At 39.1% G+C, this 22,082-nt stretch overlaps 1 protein-coding gene across 1 annotated transcript; it reads left to right on the top strand.

The window, feature by feature from the left end:
• The first annotated feature begins 8,714 nt into the window (after positions 1-8,714).
• On the top strand, positions 8,715-21,942 carry cox7a2l (cytochrome c oxidase subunit 7A2 like). The gene is made up of 3 exons (XM_067988812.1): positions 8,715-8,877; positions 13,037-13,171; positions 18,528-21,942. The coding sequence occupies exons 1-3, from the start codon at positions 8,806-8,808 to the stop codon at positions 18,669-18,671; spliced, it is 351 nt and encodes a 116-aa protein (XP_067844913.1). The 5' UTR covers positions 8,715-8,805; the 3' UTR covers positions 18,672-21,942.
• Positions 21,943-22,082: the final 140 nt, after the last annotated feature.

Raw genomic sequence — 22,082 nt, forward strand, 5'->3', positions numbered from 1 at the left:
TTATAGCGTATGCATTTTCTGTATGGTCTGGACGCGCGCCCTTTTTCTTTGCTTAAAAATATATTAGACAATTGTGGACGATAGAAACAACATATAAACGTTTCAAAGTACGGCTGGAAACGTTATAAATCTAACAGCTTCATGAATGGTCGGTTCTGAAGCTCAGTTCTTAACATCAGAGCATTTGTGGGGATACCCGAATGGCTTTTGACCTTGTCATCTGGTATAATGGTTAAACAAAGCTCCTTCTAGGAGGTTGGATATTACCTTCTAAATGCAGTACTTCAACTGTAATACCGAGATTGCAATGAACATCCATCACTTTCTATATTAAAAGCAAAACACTGCGGATGCTGGAAATCTGAAATAAAAACAGAAAATGCTGGAGAAGCTCAGCAAGTCACGCAACATCTGTGGCAACATCTCAGAACTGGAAGACGAAAGGTCTTCGACCTGAAACGTTAACTCTGTTTCTTTCTCCACAGATGCTGCCTGACTTGCTGAGCTTCTCCAGCATTTTCTGTTTTTATATCACTTTCTATACATAGACTAGTCGATTTCCCGTGGTGGTACACAGGAAGTCTGAACCAAGTGTAATCTTCAGGTGAGCAGCATTAGCAGCCTAAGGATAATTAGACCAGGGCACGCAGACGTAACTCAGTCCATATTTTAAAGTTAAGCATTCTGCCCTTATTTTTATATTTCTATTATAAATTCCTATGTCTATATTTATAATGGGAACTGCCTATGTAAACTTGCCAGGCTATCATTACACAGTCCTGTCAGTAGTGGCGCTGCAACACCCTCACTGGGGAGAAGGGGGTAATTACAGCAGGACAAATTTACATAGGCAGTTTCCATTATAAGTACAGATTATAGGAATTTATAATGGTGACAGTAGACAGGATATGAGTACAGACACAAAGGGGTAGAATTTCCAGAGGGGTTCTCTTGGATTCCTGCTGTAACTTTGGGGGAGGATTGGTGGAAAAGCTGCAGCCATTTTTTCAGGGTTTCTGCCAATCTTCTGAAGTTATGGTAGAAATCAGGAGAAACCTTGTGGAAATTCCAGATAAAGATTTTTAATATGTTACTGATTGATCTCCTGTGGCATTGCAAATGGTAAGTCAGAGAATTTGGTCTCTTTTTTTCTTCTGCTTCTCTCCCCTTAACACTTCCTTTTGCTCGTCTCTGTCCTCTTCTGACCCTTTTTAAAAATTTCTTCTTTCCTTTCAGAAAGGAGATGCGACAGGGGAAGAAGCCCCAACGACTGAATTAGGGGTGGAGATTGTGGGGAAAATGTAGCCCTCAATGGCTTCTTTCCCATTCCTCTCCCATCCCCAATCATACATGCTTCCTTCTATCCCATACTTCCATCACATCTCCTACCCCTCACTTTCCCACTACTCCTTCTCCTGCTCACTTCCATTACGATCCCATTATTTCCCTTTGAACCAACCACTCAACCTCACTTTGAAAGTGGTCACACAAAAATATACCCCAGTGATTGCATGCACTCCTGTCCATCACACTTTAGGCATCACACTTCTGATACATTTCTTCATCACACTACCTGATGATCAAATTTAAGCAAAGTCATAAGCTAATTTCCTCACCACACTTTGAGCTGGCTGGCTGAAATTATGTATTTGTAAAATAGCAACAAATCTGATTGTCTGATATGTAAACATATTAATTGTACTTCAAACTTATTAATTATAATTCAGCTTTATGCAAACTTCTTAAAATGCAGATAGCAAACTAAGAGAACCAATCAAATTACTCAAGATACTTTGAAAATTTTATCATCTGTGATTTTTTTCCTCTTCACCGACCTCACTACAGGTGTAGGTTTCTAATGCAAAAAAACATATTTAACAATAAGATGATTAAACTTAGTTATAAAGTTGTCTTTTGTGTTTTGAAGTATTTTCTTGAAGGTTTTTACTTACAAAGGCCTGGGTTTGCAGTTGATATTTTCTCATACCTTATCAATCCGTGCCTACAATTATCTGGCTACTGCACTCTGAGAACATGCAGAGTGAAGAGTTTCTTAGCCTGAATCAGTATGAGTCTTTCACTGCACAACTTAAAGCCTCCCTTTTATGTTGGAACAGGATTTCTGAGTTCCTTTTTTTACCCAGAATTATTTGAAAAAAACAGCTGGAGAAGGAATTTTAACAGCTTTTTTCAGGTAAAGTTTCAAATTCAAAAGATTATCAAGTTCTGAATTTTTATTTTACAGAGAAAGTCTGATTGTCTGAACCTGCAGTTTGTAAGTCTGCCCCCTTGCAGCATGAGGTAATTGATTTTTGTATTTAAAAAGTACATAAACCATTTAGTTTTTCTTAGATAAATTATGTATTTCACTGTATGTAAAGGGTTGTTCATGATGCATCTGTATAAGACAGAAAGAGGTTGTATGCATATGGGAGGGAAAGTGCATGGAGGAGGGTAGGTATGGGTAGAAGGCAGAAGGTATGTGCATGCCTGAGAAAATGAGTGTGTATGTGTGAGTGCACACGCACCTGGGAAACAGACTGTGAATGGGAGAGTCAACGGGGTGAATTATCAACTTACAGTCTGCGCATTGCAGATCAGCCACTCATTATAGAAACTGCCTGATTTTCATTCCCAATTTCTAGACAAATTTCAAGTTTCATTCAGGTAAAATCTATATTTTTATTTAAACAGTGTGGGAGAAAAAATAAAAATAGAGACTTCAAATGTGACATATTGTATTGATAACACACCATTTGCAGCTTTTGTTTATGTTCGGATTCCAGACATTCTATTTATTTTTTTCAGTGGAAAAGAGAACTTGTGTCTTTGTGCATAATAGTAGTTCAATTTGAGTGTTTTTGAAAATGATTTGAATACAAATTGGAGAATGAATTTAAGTAGGCTTTCAATGAAACTTTTAAACAAAAATTATTAACTTCATTTTTTAACTTCAGAAAGCATGTCAAGTTAACATTGACAGAGCACAAGTGAGTAGGAGCAGGTGGAACAGGGAACAGACATCCCAGAAAATGGCTCGCTGGAGATCAAGCTCAAGTCCCAGCGCTGCTGAAGAGGACAGAAATGCAGATTTTAGGGCCCAGCTTTTTAAAGAAAAATGCTTTCTGTGCACCAGCAATTGCTGAATGTATTGAACTGCCTGCCAGGGAGCTATCGCAAAATGTTGGAGACTGTGGAGGAGTCCGCTACCAATTTGTGTGGGGTTCTGGTGCATGGATTGACACTGTGCAATCAACCATGCAGCGTGTGGTCACCTCAATGGACACTGCATTTGGCTCTCCTTGCAGAAGTCTGTGGCACCAGTAGTAGCATCTCCCAGGGTTTCTCATACTGGCGCCATATAGGCTTTACATCACAGTCCCACTTTGGCCTCCCATTTCTGATATATTTTGGCAGCACACTTCGTTGTCACACTAAAATGACAACAAATTAGAACTTTGTAACTATGAGTACTCAGAAAAAGATACCAATAAATAAAATATATTGAACCAATCGAATCATTCAAAAAAGTCAAAATTTCTTCAGCAGCAATAAACCAGAACTCTGCAACTATCAGAAGTGACAAAAACCTACCAAACCAAAAAAAAAACAGAAAGTGTAGCAATCAAATAGATCAAAATATTTTTCATAAACCTTTCATTCATTATTTTTCTTTCCGATAAGCTCAGATGTTCAGGGCTCAAAATAAGATTTTTAATGTGATAAAAACAAAAACAAATTACATTTGACAATGAATAAAATGGCAATTTATGTCCAAGTGTCTCACTGAAACTGGAAGCGGTCTGGACACTCAGAGGCAGAGACACAGAGAAAGAGAGTGAGAGAGATAAAGGGGGCGATGAGAGCACCCATGCCTTATTTCATTTATGATGTGGAGATGCCGGTGATGGACTGAGGTTGACAATTGTAAACAATTTTACAACACCAAGTTATAGTCCAACAAATTTATTTTAAATTCCACAAGCTTTCGGAGGCTTCCTCCTTCCTCAGGTGAATAGTGTGGAAATAGTGTTCATTCACCTGAGGAAGGAGGAAGCCTCCGAAAGCTTGTGGAATTTAAAATAAATTTGTTGGACTATAACTTGGTGTTGTAAAATTGTTTACAATTATTTCATTTATACTGAGAATTCAAAAACAATTGATTGTTTACTGAAAGTTTAATTATGCAGCTGTGCTAGCTATTTATCTATTCAGCTGCAGTAGGTAATGGAAACACTAATTATTTGTTTTCCCAGACCAAATCAAAAAATATTTGCTCCACTGTCTCCAGGCATAAGTCTTAGACACTTCTTTCCAAATTCTTTCAATGGAGATGTGCACCCCTCTACTACTTCCACATCTCAGGACCCCATGCAGTAGCATAACCTCTGATTGTAAGCAATACTACAGGAGATATGCTAGATATTATACTAAAAATGGTGTGGTAGTACACATTTCCAATCCGTCACTTCACACTTCCTGTGGCATCACACCTCCTGATAGGCTCAAATTTCATATTCATAAAATAACAACAAATCACAAGTAGGCAATGTATCCACAGGCAAGAAGCAAGCAGGAATGGAAACCACTAGTTAGTGTTTCTGCTCATATGTTATCTTTTGCCATTATTCTCTACATCATGGCAACGTCCATACATGTCTCATGTCCCTTGAATGGCACTTTTTGCTTACTGCTTCTAGCAGTCACTCTTGCTTCTTTTGAAGGCCATTCTCTCTGCTTTCAATGGCTGCTGTCTCTGCACCAAACAGCACATCTGACCCAGCTGTTCCCAAATCTCATCCTCGCCCAGTGCTCTCAAACCTATCCCGAAGTGTTCCAATCCCTGAAACCCTCCAGTGCTCCCAGCCCAAGTGCTCCTGGACCCCTTTGTCCCTAAGTGCTCCCAAACTATACCCCCTTCCCCCAAGTAGTCCTACACTGAACTCCCCAGTACTCCTTCAACCAAGCCTACCAAGTGCTCACAGCTCCTAAATGATAAGCTGCTCCAAACTTGATGGCCCCAGGCTCAAACACCTTCTCCAGTGCTTCCAGGGCCCAGCCACACCACTTCCTTTAAGTACTCCCAAGCTGCAGAGCCTATGGTTCCTCAAACCTATGTCCCATAAGTACTCCCAGGCCTCAGCAAATCTCCTGTTACCTCCAATGTGCCAACTTCAAACCCCAGAGGCCATCTGTTCTCAACTCTGATCTGTACATGGTCCAGCAGCTTGAGAATCATAAGCTGCCTCTATTATAGTGTTTTCTCGAGCGGCTATTGCGTGCTTTTGTCACGGGGAGGGAAAGCACTTATATTTTTCGCTATGAAGCTGGCAGGTTCCAAAGCATAATCTGTAGTTGTTTTACTACCTTTCAGTACATTTTCTCTCAACTAGGTACAGGAGACAGCCAGAAATGGATAAAACAACTTACTCACTACAGAAGTGGCTTAATCAAGGCCAAAGCAAATAAGCAGACTGTTAGAAAGGAAGCATTTTCTTAGCAAACCAAGAGTCATAGATAATAAATAATACTCTACTTTAAAGTTCCTTCTTATGTTTCCTACATGGTTACAGGTACAAACCACAATGTTCTGAGCAAAATTAATGCAGATTATAATACTTGTCAAAGGTTAATAAATGGAAATCAAATTCAACAACAGCAACAACTGCACATTTTTTTTATTAAATGCATTTCCCTCCCTCCTTTATGATCCCTCTGGAATTCAGATCCCCAATTGGGACATCAGACAACAAGCTGGATTCCAGGCCTATGCCAGTGCTATTATAACTGGTCAGCTAGGCATGTAAAAGCTGAGTTGGTCTGCTTTCCAATTAGTGCTCCCTCACTTTGGGGACTGACTTGGCCTCCACTGGAATGTCTCTGATGGCTTAGATCAGATATTCAGTATGTGGGGAACTTTTCATTTGAAAATCCACCTACATTTTAGTAGAGCAGTGAGCTATTCCATTTAGATAGATAGTGCTAACCCACATAGAATGTTATGGCAGGAAAAGAAACTGAATTTCAGAAAGATTACAAATATATTTGATCTGTGAATGGTATATAACATATAGTATAAGAAAGTAAATGATACAGAAAAGGTAAAGGCAGAGTACCACTTCAAAAGTATGCCATCAGTAGGACAAGGGAGCACAGATTCAAATAGGTGAAAGGTAAATTTAGGACTAATGTCAGTAAGTTCTCCTTCACACAAAGAGTGAATAACACATGGAAAAGATCTCCAGGTAGTGTAGTGGGGGCTAAAATATTGGAGGTATTTGAGAGACTGTTGGATGTTATGACAGGGGACCTTAGTTTTTCTATGTGGATCAGCTAAGATGGGATGAATGGCCTTCCTGATCTACATCTATCTTGTGATCTTGAATATAGAGATTAATATCCATGCTATCAAATAATAAGAGAAGATATGTAACTTTGCATCTGTTATCTTCAGTTTGCCATGTCTAGGGAGAAGCTACATGATAATTTATACCAAAACGTTAATATACTTTAGTGCAAGTCAGTATATTAAAATAGTGCAGCTTTTTAATTGCACCTGGAATAACATTTGTACAGTAACTGAAACATTATTACTAAAGAAAGACTTGCATTTCTTTGGTACTTTTCAAATCCTTAGGACAATGCTAGCGCTTCACTACCAATGAAATACTCTTGAATTCTAGGCACTGTTTTGCAGGCAAACACAGCAGCCAATTTGCACACAAGGTTCCACAAACAGCAATAAAATGAACGACCAGCTAGTCTATCACAGTGGGACCTTGGTGCAAGTTATAGTAAAAAGGCTACCATTGAACTAAACTTAGCTCTCAAGGGATTAGATTCACAGGACAGCAGGGCTGAAAGATTTAGATTTAGATTAAGATGCAGACACCCTTTCTGAATCAGCATGCTGGAGACAATGGAAGATAGTTTAACATTCTAGTGATCATTCCCTTTTATAACTGCTATGAAAACTCCCTTCACTTGAATTCAGCAAGGGGGTTTGTCATGTTAGGTTGGTAGATTCCACCCTTGAGTGGTGGGGGCATGGGGTAGCCAGTTTGACTAGAAGCTGATATTGGAATCAGGCTTGGAGGTAAAAAGACAAAAGGCTGTGAGGATAATTGTGTTTTATTAAATGGAAAGCTGTGAGGACCTTCGCTGAGTCAAAGAGGTTAGAAATACTGGAGAATAGTTGGAAGACATTTTGTTTAAGTCAAGCAATGTGACCCAATGATGTGGGGAAGTGTGGTATATTCTTTATTTTGTATCTTCATGCAAAGAAACATTGCACTGATTGAAATAAGTGCAACTGATCATAACTGTTGCTCTATATCTTCACATGCCATGAAATAAAGCAGCTTAATGATTCATATCAAGCCTCATATCACCAAGTGATTGCTCAGTCTGCCTTCGGAGAGCTTGAAGAAGTACATATGCTAAAGACATTAATACTCTGTTCAGTTCACAAGAGGCTACTATTCTTACACCCCCAGGTTATACTATCACACAAATAGATATTGGACAGTGTGAGTCAAGTGCCATAAAAGTAAAACATTCAGACCACGTATGGGAATGAGTGACACCAATGAACCTGAGAAGATATTTATCACAAACCTGTTTTGCTGGTGTTGGTTGAAGGATGAATATCATCCAGGACACTGGGAGAACTCCATACTCTTCTTCAAATAGTGCCATGGGATCTTCTATGTCCATCTTGACAGTCGTAAACAATTTTACAACACCAAGTTATAGTCCAGCAATTTTATTTTAAATTCACAAGCTTTCGGAGATTTTCTCCTTCCTGAGGAGAAAATCTCCTTTCGGAGATTTTCTCCTCAGGAAGGAGAAAATCTCCGAAAGCTTGTGAATTTAAAATAAAATTGCTGGACTATAACTTGGTGTTGTAAAATTGTTTACAATTGTCAACCCCAGTCCATCACCGGCATCTCCACATCTTGACAGTCGGTTTGATGTTCATCCAAAAGATGATACATCCAACAATGCAGCACGCATCACTACTGATCTGAAGTGTTAGCCTAGATTATGCGCTGAGGTCTTACAGTGAGATACATTTCATATTACTATGTAATACAGAAGAAAGTTTAGACTTTTGTTTGACTTAAAAGTACTATTCAGAACCTCTAAGCAAGTACACTGTTCACCAGTTTTCATTAAATTGTCCTGTTAATGTCAGCCCAAAGGCACATTCCCATCTTTATGAAAAAGTGCAACTATATAAATTCGATTAAAATAAATGATTGCACTGACATCTCCTGATCAAAATGAGTCGTTCTTTCCAACAAAAAAAAGCTTTGCCAAACATCTTTTTTCAAGAGAACGAGTTCTCTTTAATAGCGAGCTCTCATGGAAAAAAAGCACAGGCTGGAAACCAATAATAAGACATACACTGAAAGATAAGTGTAAGGCAAACAAATGACTACCCCAACCCCAAGAGTAAATTCGCACGAAAAACAAGAGATCGAAACCTCCCTCCGCCTGGCAATTATCCACTTACCTTGAGTCACCGCTCCTTCACATTTAGGGTATTCAGCAAAATGCCCGTGTAAATAAACGCACTAAATTCATCACCTTAAGTCATATTCAATTTTAAATTTTTTAATAAATTGCTGAAGAAGCCCAATTTCTATGAGAAAGATTTTCTTTAACTATTAATGCAGAAACATGCAGGCGGCTCAGCGATACCTGAGATGACGTCGGTGCGAGGCGGCCGGGTGGGGATGGACCCAGCGCAAGTCCTTTCCTAGTGCTGCCTGGAGCCGGTGCCGGTACCGCGGGGGCAACATGTTCTATAAGTTTAACGGATTCACGCAGAGACTGAGCGGCGGGGCCGGGCCTGCGGCCTACTGCCCGCAGGTAGGAATTGAGGAGCGGGAGTGGTCCAAGTAAAGGCGACTCTGTAAAACCGGCCTCCAAGTGCCCGGCTTGACCTTGCTTTATTGTCATTGAGTCGTTGCTGGTTCACTGGGGACAGAGTGACTGGGAGGGAGACAAGAGACTCGGGGAACAAGAGCTCCATCTGGGAACTCACTTGTTACCGCGGTCACCCTGGCCTTTCCTCGTCATCCTTGATGCCTGTCTTCAAAAGTACTTCATTGGCCGTGAGGTACTTTGGGACGACCTGAGGATGTGAAAGGCCCTATAAAAATGGAAGTTCGTTCTTTCTTTCTTTCACCCGAAGGTGCTGATTGTGGTTGGCCTTGTGTGTAAGCCTAGAGAGTGTGGCAGGCTATTTGATTGTGGGGACAGTTGTCTGTGAGACCACCCTGATCCTGTCCTCGCCTGATGTCCACATGTGCACTTATTAGGAGGTGGCTGGCTAGGATCAGGACCAGGAATCCTGTCACATTTTTTCCTCTTTAAGACAAGGGTGCTCAGGCCAACTGTAGCATCCTTATGTACCAGCTAGCCTCTGTTTAACTAGGTAATACATTTACCTGTTAAGTTTCTGGATGAGCTCCTCAGCTTAGATTTTGTGTTATTTTTGAATTTCTTTGCCATGTGTTTCACCTTTCCTCTCCTCAGGTACTGAACTTCAATAGCAGTTGACTGTGAGATTTATGAACATATAAGTGAGACAGATTGTGAACTTTTTTTTAAAGAGCGAGGTAGATCAAAAATAGGTTAAGTTGTTTAACCAAAATTAGTAAATTTGGTGTTCAAATCATGGAAACTTGAGTGGTTTACTTGTGATCTTTCTGTTTCACTTTTTGTAAGTCCCTCATAAGATGGCTTCAGCTGTGAACCAAATTTTTCTTTCTCTGAGGAAGTGGTGCACTTCCCCACAGCAAGACACTAGATTAGGAATTCAGTGAAATGAGAGGGATTAATGTTACAACATGCTGCTCTTGTTTGAAACTCCTATGTTATGCTCCAATGTTGCTGTATCCTTGCACCTATGTAAAGTTTTGTTCAAAGGGTATTTATCTGATCTTAACACTCAACTCATAGATTAAGACATGCACATTTGGCAATATGGCAGTGTTGATTTAATTGGTATGTGGGACCAGTGAATATATTTCTATGCTAGCTCCACTGTACTCCCCTGCCTAGATAGTGTCTTCTGCAAGCTTTTAAGTGTTTCTAAGTTACATGTATATGCTTGTGAGAAGAGGCACTGAGTGACTCTGGTTCTCGTGTTGTGGACTGTTGGAGTTTGTTGCCAAGGAACTTACCATCTATTGGTTCTCTAGTCTTAGTTTCAGGCTTATCAGTACTGTTGCAGCAATTATTACTGATAGTTATGCACTTTGTGCCAGCTTTTATTTACCACTGGATAAGTGTGTATAAAAAATTATTTTTAAAAGACATGGAGAAAATGCAGGGAAATGGGATTGGAGTGGGTAGCTCCAGTTGAAACATTAGCACAGGTGTAATGGGACAAATGGCTTCAATCTGTGTTGTAATTTCTATGATTTTTGATCCCCTGTGTAACTTGGATCTCCCTTGATTTGTGTGCAAACTTTTTGTAAGTGTTAACATGATGTCCAGTATGTATTTGTTGGAAACCAGCAAATTTAGTTGGGAGTTTGCTAGTACAGATTAGCATATTTACTGTTGGGGAAAGATCACCTTGCTGTACATTTGTGTTGAACAGTTTTGATGTACTGTAAAAGCGCTGCCATTCATGTTGACATGCTTGGGTTAGAAATAAAATACGAATACAGAATCTTTGTATTTTTTGATGGTTACTCCCGTTTGCATCCTCTTTAATGTCCTTTCCACCATTAAGCAGTAGGTCAGGCAAAAAGACAGATTGGGTTGCCACTTCAGGCTTTTTCGTGGCTGCTGTTATGTCACTCTGAGCACCAGGAAATGCATTTGATGAGATAGCAAAGATTCATTTGCTATTCTGCTTTTATTTTTCAGGAGTAAATAAATTAACTTGTGGATAGTTTTGAACTCTTGTTTGTGTGCTTGTTTTTTTAAAAAAAAGTTATTATATTTGACAATCTGTTTAAAGTTACAACAGTCTTTAAAGTTTTGGGCTGCACTTGTAACTTTAAGAAGAACTTAATGACACAAAAGAGCCCTTCAAATCCCCCATGTGACTGTTCTGTAATAAGAAAATTAAGTTTAAGATGCACCGTGAATTGAGGCTACAGTAGACACCAACATTTCAGTCTGTCTTTTTATCTACCTAACCAGTCACCGTGTACTTTTCTACCACTCGTGGTACCTTACCTATGAGGTGATTGCAGGGAACTGGTGTGTCATCTGGGCATTTTTAAGGGAATAATTTGATGCAGCCTTAATGATGAATCCTGCTGTAGATGTCATCTGTGTGTGCTGTGTGTCACAATCTTGCCTTTGATGATAAAGCACTGAATTAAATATGAGGGAAGATCAGTTTACACAAATAAGTAATGCTTAACTATACTTCAAACACTTTTTTTTAAACAAGAATACAAATTGTACAAAGGACTTTGGATTCCTTTGATTCACTATTGAGTCTCTTCAATTAAATTTGAGAATGTAGTTTGGAATATTCCTTTTAAACTTGGATTGCCCCACACTTCGTTATGCAATGGGATAAATGGCTCATTTCTTCTGCTGAAATGATCACTTATCCAAATTTTTGAATCCCAATTTAGAAAGGTGTAAGCTGATTCAGGACAGCCAGCATGATTCTGTGAAGGCTATTCTAATAGATTTCTTTGAGGGCATAGATAGGAGTTGATTCTTCCCTATAGTTGGGGAATCTAGAACAAGGGGTAATAATCTTGGACTATGAACTAAGCTGGTTAAAAATAAATCCAGAAAAAAATTAGTCATATAAAAGTTTGTGAGAACCTGGAATGTATACTCCAAAAGACCATAGATGCAAAGTTGATTGAGATGTTTAAAAGGGAGATAGATAATTACGTGGGGAGTAAGGGTATTAAGGGATATGGAAGAAATTGGGATTAAAAAGAAAGAACTGTCATGGCTAGCAAATAAAAGTGTAAATGGCTCAATAAGCCATAGGACCTCCTCCTGTTCCTATGTATTTGGGCATCCAGGAAATAGAGGTAAGGATAAAGTAACTTGTTACTTGTAAGTTTTTGTTTTTTTTTAGCTAAGAGAATGTAGCTAGGGAGCAAATAGAAGTTTTCATCCCAAAATAATATCTATACTCAGTGTATAATTTTATTATTTGCAGAACTGTAGTTAAGACAAAAACATTGGTTCACGGAGTCCCTTAAGGTAGGGATGTCCAATCTTTGGTTCTAGGGCAGTGTCGTTCAATACATTAGCCACTGGAGGCTAGTCAGGAATCAAGATGTGGCAAATTGCATTTCTGATTAGTGAATAAAAAATGAGTACTAGATACCATCATTGGGCATGTGATCTCCATACACATATTCGCATACGTATGCATGTGTACTTTAACCTTTTTTGTGCATTTGTTGGTAAAATGGCATGACGAAAAACTGAGTGCTTTTTGATTGTTGTGAGAGCTTAGCTTTGTTACTAAATGATGGTAGACGTTTGTTCTCTAAAGATACACATGTGAAATTGTGTATTGTGTGAGTATGCACAGCGTTTTCGATTAAAATTAGTGCATGCGGCTAAGATGGTGTCACCATAGCCACATGTGCCTAGTCAATAATTTCTATTGGACAACGCTGCTGTAGGGCAATCTAGCCCTTGATCCCAGGCCCCTCAGTCCTATTGGTGCCTATATTTCTTATTTGCTTGTTTGTCCTGTTTGAATTTGTTGGGCGTGGAGGTATGGAAAGGGCTATTCTTGGCTCTGTTGCCTCATTGATGGATAAATTCTAAATCAGAACTTCCGGTTCTGTTAGTATCATCAACTTGAAATTTATGTAAATTAATGGGAACATAGATTTAAACTTTATGTGCACTCCCCTCCCTCCAAGGCTCCATGATATGCACCTATGTGGCCCATGAAGACACAATCTTGGACAGCCCTGCCTTAATAGATCAGGTTGTGTTTTTTAAAATTCTACAATATATCTAACCCGTAGTCATGTCTTCCATTGAACGGTTGTGTGTTTAATCATATATGCAGGGGTTGAAGCCTGTAATTTCCTCAGAACCTCCCACTATGATTTTTGCCACTCCAACGAAAACCATATCTGAATCGGGAGAAGGAGTCCAGTTTCTAGGACGGAATAAGGTGCCTGATTTCCAGAGAATTTTTCAGGTACAAATCCAAAGTTTTTAAAAGATTTTTTTTACTGTGGATAAGGACGATCTAATTGCGCCTTTTAAGGAATTCAAAATATTTTGTAAATGAAAATGGAATGTCCTGAGATATGGGCTGATTTTTTACAGTGGAGTCATGATAGTGTGGTGAATACTTTATCTTGCATGTTCATGAAATTGGAGCTGTAATTGTGTGGTGGGACAATGACAGCAGATGCCCATTTGTTGCTCTGAAAGAAATTAAACAAAACTACGTCCTCTTATTATAAAAATCCTTCCTATTGTGTAACAAATGCACTGAAATGTTTTTCCACTTGAAATGAAACTCGAGGGGTACTGGGTTACAATATAATTCTTTAACCTTTTAGGTTTTGGGTTTGAACTTGGGCCAGACTTTTGGAATGCCCCTGCAGTGTGTCCAGTCTTTAATTGTAATAGGGCTCCACTGTAACTCCACACATCTATCTAGTCCTTGGCTTTCATTTGTTCAGATTGAATGCTGGACAAAATTTGCTATAAACTGTTTTTATTACTCAATACAGGCCAGGCAATAAGTCATGTTGTAGATCACATTATGCTGGATGCCATCTCAACAACGTATATAATGCATGTTTCAGCACTCTCAATTTAATATGCAGTATTGTCTTAAATTTGTTGGAGTTTGTTTTCAAGAAGCTGCACATTCTTAATCATAAAATAGCTTTTTTGATGAACTAGTGGCATGTTGCTGTGTTTTTTTTCTCAAATACATTGCTTTTTTAACACTTACCAATTACAATGACTGTCCTTAAGAACAGCTGCATGTGGTATTCTGATGCTCCATAGATGAGCTCCTCTTTCGTGTGCCTCCTTTGTGAAATCTTAATTTGACAAAATTCGAGTAAATTCTGTAGTATGGTGAATGTTTTCTAATACTTCTAAGCTATAGACAGATGGTGATTATGCTGAAATATAAATGTTGGGTTTCCTTCTCTAAACTCAGAAACCTGTGGAAAAATAGCTGATATGTTAATAGATTTATAATGACCTTCCTTTTGAACTATGCATACTTGGAATAGTGCTACACAGCAACAACCACATAATACAGAGCTGGCTAAGAATCAGTAGAGTTTTGTGACAAAGTTGTACGTTAGCAGTCATTGCTGCCTTGTCCCATTAGGGTCAGCTGTTTCCTAATTTTAAAAGAAATCTTTGCAGAGTATTTTGCTCCAAAACACTATGTAGTTGCAAACCATAGGTGTCAGTCTTAGCTCAATGGGAACATCTTGCCCCTGAGTCAGAAGGTTGTGGTTCAAGCCCCACTCCAGAGAATTGAGCCCATAATCTAGGCTGATGCTTCAGTGCAATGCTGAGTGAGTGCTGCACTGCTGGTGATGCTGCCTTTTGGATGAGACGTTAAACCGTCTGCCCGCTCAGGTGGATGGAAAAGATCCCATTGTACTATTCAAAGAAGAGCAGGAGAGTTCTCCCATTGTCCTGGCCAACATTTATCCACAAGCAACATCACTAAAATCAAATCTGGTCATTTATCTCATTGCTGTTTGTGGGATCTTGCTGTGTGCAGATTGGCTGCTGCATTTCCCTACATTATAACAGTCACTATACTTCATTGGCTGTGAAGTGCTTTGAGACATTGAGTTTGAGAAGCGTTGTGACTAGAAACACTACTAAGAATTTAAATAAATCTTTTAGCTTACTGTGTAGAAACATAAGATGTTTGAGTGTTGAGGTAATTTTTTTTTGCTAAATTAACTTTGAGAGTAAATTGGATGGGGTGGTAATTTTCTGATGAGGTAAAAAGAATGGATGTTGCCTCTTAGCATGATAGTTAGGAAAGGTGATCGAAAACTTGATCAAAGAGTTGGGTTTTAAAAAGGTTGAGAAAAAAGTAGAGAGGCAAAGAGGTTTACGGAGGGAATTCCAAAGAATGGGCCCGAGTAGCTAACGTTCCTGACACTCATGCTGGGGTAAAAGGAAAGGGGATGCACAGAAGTCCAAAAACCAAAGAGAGCAGGAAGACATATAAAGCTGGGTGGTTAAAGAGTTAGTGAAGGCATGGGTGATGAATGAGCATGACTTAGTGTGAGACAGTTTGCAGGCAGTGAGATCTAGTGTGGGTCAGGGTGTGATGGCAGTGTGACTCCAGTCTTTCTGACTGCTATGCACTCAAACATGTACTGCTTCCAGACCAGTATGTGCAATATAACTGTATCCTCACTTATACAGTGTAAGTGATATAAGTGATAAATGAGGTGTTACATTAAAAAATTGCATTTATATAATGCTTTATCAAGTCCCTCAGAAATGTCTCAAAAGCACTTCACAGCCAATGAATTACTTAGTGCAGTGGCTGTTATGTAGGCCAATATGGCAGCCATTTTGCACACAGCAAAATCCCACATCCATCCAAAGCAATGCAATGGATGACCAGTTAATCTGTTTTTGGTTATGTTGGTTGAGGGAGGAATGTTGGTCAGGATACTGGGGGAACTCCTTACTCTTCTTTGAATGTTGTCATGAGATGTTTAATATCCATTTGAACAGGTAGGTGTGACCTTGATTTATCATCTTATCTGAAGGATTGCACCTCTGACAATGCATCACTTCCTCATTGAAGTGTCAATCCAGATTAATCTTGGATTGGGGCTTGAACCTACAACCTTCTGACACAGGCAGGATTGCTACCAGCTGAGCCAAGCAGACACCATGGCTGTTTTAAATGGCAGACAGCGTCTTTAAAATGTTAGCGTGTATTCCTCCAGTTTGAAGGAAGTATGTTTTTCTTTGAAAAATAAGCGCCCCAGAAAGTAAGTGTTTTTGGAGGAAGATAGGAAAGAAGTGAAAGGAAAATTGCGTGTATGATGGAGAATCAACTTTTTGTTTTACTTCTCTTTTCTACCCCCCCCCCCCCCACCCCAAAAAAAAATCCCTGCCTCAAAGCCAAAGCTTTGGTGTGGGGGAAAAAAAGGTGTGCTGTAGTGGTTGCGATCACTAATTTGTCACCTGTAATAACTCATATTTCAACCGAGTCCTTCCCTCAGGAGTTGCTGGCCTTTGTTTAAACATGAGCACACTCTGAAACACTTTCACGCCCATTTGCCTCTCTGACAAGTAGTGCAATCATCTGAGAACTCAAATTCAAATTTTAATCAAAGTGGATCAGCGATTTCTTCATCCTTTTGATTTCTTTTAAAATTATGCTTACTTCAAATGAGCGGTGTTGGAGCATATGACTAAACATTCTGTCCTTGAGCATTAACTTATCACATTAAAACAAACAGTAACCATGATGATAGACTTTTAATTTAAAAACATTTTTTTAATGAGTAAGTGATTGATTAAACTCTAAATCAAACTTAACTGATAGCCTCTTACCAGACACCAAATTAAAAACTTGTAATTCTAAGGAACTAAATTTGTATCATGCAAAATTACTCAGATATTTGCTGGTGGTGTGATGCATTTAAACTCAGTATACAAGTACTATAATACCAGCCTGTTTAGTTGGCATAAAGTGTGTTCTAGAAAATTGACCCCCTTCAGTTTATAAATATATTAATTCTTGTAATATTTTGACTGGTGTGCATGATTTCCACAACTTTTGAGTCTTTCATGGGATGGGCAAGAAACTTTTGAGCTTCCTGTATTTCTTTATCATTCTGTCTGTTGTGTCTTTTTCTTCCCTTCTGACCTCTCTAGTTCTGCTCCCTTTCACATGTTTATTCTGAAGACCTTTGGAAATAACAATATCTTGTAGTTATTTAGTAGTTTTAACACAACAAAACATCCCAAGGTACTTCATAATGGATGTAAGGAAAATGGATGTTGAGCCAGAGGGTGCAATTAGAAGGGGTTACCAAATGTTTGGTCGAAGACACTTCTCTGGTACCAGACCTGAATTGTAGATTTTTTTTTTTCCTTTTAGTTTTCATTTTGGTGAACACTCAAAGAAGAAATACCAACTCTTAATGTCTCGTTCTATGGTGCAGATTTCTGATTGCTTTATATCTTATATCCTATAACAGGTTTACCTGCCAGTGGGGAAATTAAATATGATTCTTTAATTGGTTTGCAGCAGTGCTTGATGGTGTTGTGAACCATTCTACTTTTTGCCATTCTCTGCCACTGAAATTGCTCACATCAGTTAGTACCACACACTAAAAGAAATTTAAAGGGAACAAGCAACAGTTATCCAGAAGGAAAATTCTGAAAGATGTGTTGCATTTTTGGGTCTTACAATGCAGGGGAACATGCAAAGCAAACAGAGGGAATTGTGAATGTTGAAGATTGACTGGAGGAAGTGTAAGACAAAATAATTGGCAATAAATAGAATTTGGGTGTGTACAGAACTAAAAGCGATTTCTTAGAGTGTGGGAGTTCTCTTCTAAATTACATTTCAGGTTTTAACTGTAATCTGTAGTGTAACATTGAGATTCTAAAACCCCTTGATGCAGGTATTTTAATTTTTCTGAGTAGAAATGGAGATGTCCCAATAACCAGCCTTTTCAGACAGTAGGCACCACTCCATTGCAAAGTACTGGCCTCTTGCCTTGTGTAAATAGACTTTTACAGTTTGAGCCCAGGCTTATTTTAGTAGCTGTTATCACTGTAAGTGCTCCCAGTGAAACTAGTTTCACACAGTACTGATTTCAATCAAAGCACTCTTACCAACTGCTGAGTAAATTTGTTTTGACACTTTGAAATGTCATGTAAAGATTGTAAAAGAGGTTGACAATTGGGAGCAGGCTCGGAAATGAGCAGCACCAATCTCTGGAAGACTACATCAGACGGTGGTGGTGGAATTAAATGAACATGCATCAAAGTGTCTAATATACTAGCTAGGAAGTGATATGTATAGACCACCATTCATCGCTCAAATAGCACAATTTTATAGGTACACTTAAACCAATAAATGGTGTAGCCGTACAGCAAAGAGAAGCAATTGTACATTCACCAGCAACAAACTGTTTTAATTATAGTTTTAATTACTGAGGCAATAGCAGATGGGAACTGACTATCTTTACTTGTCTCCTAATTGTGCACCTCAGTCATAACCCAGAAACTCAGCTGATCTATTTTTAAATATTTTACTGATCAGATCATCTAAAATGCTTATTTGAAAGTCCTATCAGAATATTAAAATTTCGGGTGCTGTTTTCCATTTATTATTTGGAATGCATTATTCCCATGTGTGTTTAACTATAAAAGTTGATGGAACCGTCACTGACACATTGAGCCCATCCTCTAAGAGTGGTAACTCTGGAAAAAACATTTTCTGTATGAGTGATTGCGCTAATTTATGTACCTGTTAAATTTTCTGTTCATTTAAAACCTGTATCATCTTTACTTTGCAGAAGTCAGATGGTTTGCCTGTCCATCTAAAACGAGGCGTTCCCGATCGACTGCTATACAGGACTACAATGGCATTGACTATCGGAGGGACAATTTACTGCTTGGTAGCACTCTTTCTGGCAACCCAGCCCAAAAAACGGAATTGAACAGAATCTGTTGATGTGACTGGTACTCTTGAACTCCTCAACACAAGGACCGGCATATAACGCTTTGTACAAAGTTATAACCCTTTTGCTGCTTTCTAGGTTTCCTTCCTGGTGCACCAGTTTCTCTAATATTTGTACATGTGAGACTGACTGCAGCCTCATTTCAATCAGTTTTATTCTGTGGCTGTTGATGATGATTCCAGAGCCCAGGATACTGCCTACCCATGATGAAAATAAAAAGTAATGATCAGGTTAATTAGAAATCAACATATTGAATCATGTAAAGTGTTCCAGAAAATGTATTTAAAAGTGAGTAGGATGAATAGAACATAGTGCCACGGATGGTGGAATATGGAACTCCTTTCACTTGCCTAGGAGACCATTAGGACCTGTGTTTCTGTCATATCCATGAAGAACTCCTATATTCACCATCATTATCATGAGATCTTATATAAATCTTTGTGCAATTGCAATTATGTCTGTGCTGCTAAAATAAATCTGTAGCAGTTTTGGTAATGTCTTTCCTCAGATCATTTGCAAATAACCTGTTGTGCAGATTAATTTGCTGTTTGGTGGTAATTGTCCACAAATAGTTACATGATATTTTAAAAAAAGAAATAATGTTGATCTTGAAACTCGCGATGTTTCAATGCATTAAAATGTTTGCTGGTAGCAAGGTGTTGCACTTCACATAAATGTCAGTGTTATAAACACATCATTTACCACTTTGTTTGTGAGGATCAATGAATGCTACAATATTTTTGATCAGTTTCAAAAACAATACAACAATAAAATTTGTGGCTAAGAATATTTTCCTGCAAGTTCTCTGCTTGACCTGTCCAGAGTGTTAACTGTACATCTTTAGTGTTTGATTTTTGTAATTGAATTTTTGTGTAAGTAATGCATTGGCTGAGGATTTGATTTACTTTTCATTTACAGGCAGTAACTTTTGTTAGTGTCTAAATGCAAAAACAATTACACGTTTTTGCAGTTTTCACTCGTTAAGCTTTCAGTTAAGACAGAAATATATAGGATTATGCTGATTGAGTTCAGCAGATAGGTTTCAAATTTCATTCAAACTTTGGGAAACTTACCTATGGTGCACAAAATGGAGACCAAAATAACTTTCATTTTCCACCCCTCCAAAAAATCATATGGCCTAAAGCAAACTATTTAAGTTTGCAATAAAAATAAAACACTATTAGCAGGAAATTCCTGGTGGTGCGCCACATTCCTTATCTTTGGCCATGTCTCAAACGGTGCACAAACACTCCCTCTCAGCATTGGGAATAAAGCCCTTTTTTAAAAAAAAACATTTTAGCTAATGTAAGAAGACATCAAAAACTTCATTTGATTGTATTCCTGTTTTGGCTCATTGTCATAAATGCGCATTTCGTATTGGAACTTGTGGCAAAGAAACCATTTTCAGTCTTAATGCTAACAGCAACAATGCTAGGTGACTAAAAAGTAATTCAGAGCTTGAGATCTATTGATTATATGTATACGGTCATTTAAACAAACCCAATTACTTTATTTTTGGCCAATTGGGAGTAGTGATGGTCAATGTAAGATCTTGAATTGATGAGCTCTACATGCAAGTCATACTGTCAAAAAGTCAGTGAATGTTCTGTTACATAGCAAAGTTTTTAATCATTGAACTGGGTGAAGGTGGCATTCTTCTGCTTTGCATTTGTATTGAGTACCAGGTTTAATATATTTTCACAATTCTGTCCTTTGCTTTTGTATGTAAACTCTAATTTCTGTCACATACAATAGAGAAAGAATATTGTGAATGCTGAAAATCTAAAAAAAAAATGCAGAAATTGCATCTGAAAGGTAAAGTTATCTTAATGTTCCAAATTAGACTATCAAAAACATTAATATTGCCCTTTTAACTACATTTCCAGATTATGGGGTAAATTTTAACATACCAATGAGAACTCAGCTTGTGGGCCAATGCAAGCTTGGGAAACCCGAAAAAATTTTTGCGCGTTTTCTCGAGTGTTCACAACTCAAGTGAAGGCCCTTAATGTGACTTCTGGGTTTTGCATCTCCAAGTTGTGCAGCGGGCGCACTGCGCACCCGAATGATGTGCTGGGCGCTGGATTATTTAAAGGGCCATTGCAACCATGAATTGTTTTGGGGAAAAGGAGGAATTGAGCCAAATGGAGCAACACAGAATGAGGCCAGTACCCCGGTTCAGTGACTCTTCGCTGGAGTTGCTACTAGCCGGTGTGAGGAGCAGGAGGGATATATTGTACCAGGCTGACAGGAGGAAGCGCCCTGCCTCTGCCACCAAGAAGGCCTGGCTCAAGGTGGCAGAGGAGGTGAGCAGCAGGGCCACCGTCTCAAGGACATGGGTGCAATGCAGGAAGCGCTTCAGTGACCTAACCAGGTCAGGAAAAGTGCGTACAGTTACTGATTCACCTACATCCTGTGGTGTACATCACCTTCCCCTCCCACCACCCACTCTGTCCTGCCAAGCCTACTCCATCACATCACTCCTCACACCCACTTAAGGCTCACTATCAACTTAACTTCACTTTCTGTGCACTTCCTCACCTTCCCATTTGTGAACCCACCACACCCTAATCCTGATGCAAGTTCGTGAATCTGTCTGATACTCACCCTCTGATATATCTTTCATTGGCAACCTCACCCAGAGCAATGCATCCATCAGGTGAACAAGTCTTTTTTTCTCACACATATCATGAATTGATGTTATCAATGATTGCCCTGTTGCAAGACTCAGTATGCTAATCGCAACATAACTTCTGCGATGGTTCTTAATATTGTTGTATGTTCTATTCTGCTGCCGTAAACATGCAAACAGATACTTTAGCAGTGCTCTTACAATGCGTCACAGATGTCCTCCAAGCTGAGTGGTTGGAATGATGTGGCCATGGCGAAAGGGGACACGTCACACGCGTTGCCCCTCCCTCAACTAGTACCCGCAATGCTGCCTTCTCTCCTGAGGCCGAGTCTGCCCCCATGCAGCTGTGGGTGGAGCAGTCTTTGGCGGGGCCCTCACAGGCTCCAAAACCTAGAGGTCGAAGGCCGAGAGAACCTCAGCAGTCAGGGTAGGGATCTGAGCCATCTGCCACTACCTATGCTGAAGCCACAGCCGATGTACCACGTTGAAGCAGTAGGATGAGTAAGGTGAAGGTTTTGTAATCATCAAGGGCACAAGGGTGTCTGACTAAATGTCATGTTTTTCATTTCGATTTGTTTTTCATTACTCTCTCATTAAATGTTATGCTTGTCACCACCACTGCTATGTCTTGCCCATTCTTGAGTCCCTTTTGTGAAAGTGCCCTTGCATGTGCTTCATCATGAAAGGCAAGACTTCATGCCACCTATTGGGCGTGTTTACAGTGGGTGTATGTGTGGTTGAAGGGCTGCTTTGTTGAA

The sequence above is a fragment of the Heptranchias perlo genome, chromosome 8 (genome assembly GCF_035084215.1).
Source record: "Heptranchias perlo isolate sHepPer1 chromosome 8, sHepPer1.hap1, whole genome shotgun sequence".
NCBI lineage: Eukaryota > Metazoa > Chordata > Chondrichthyes > Hexanchiformes > Hexanchidae > Heptranchias > Heptranchias perlo.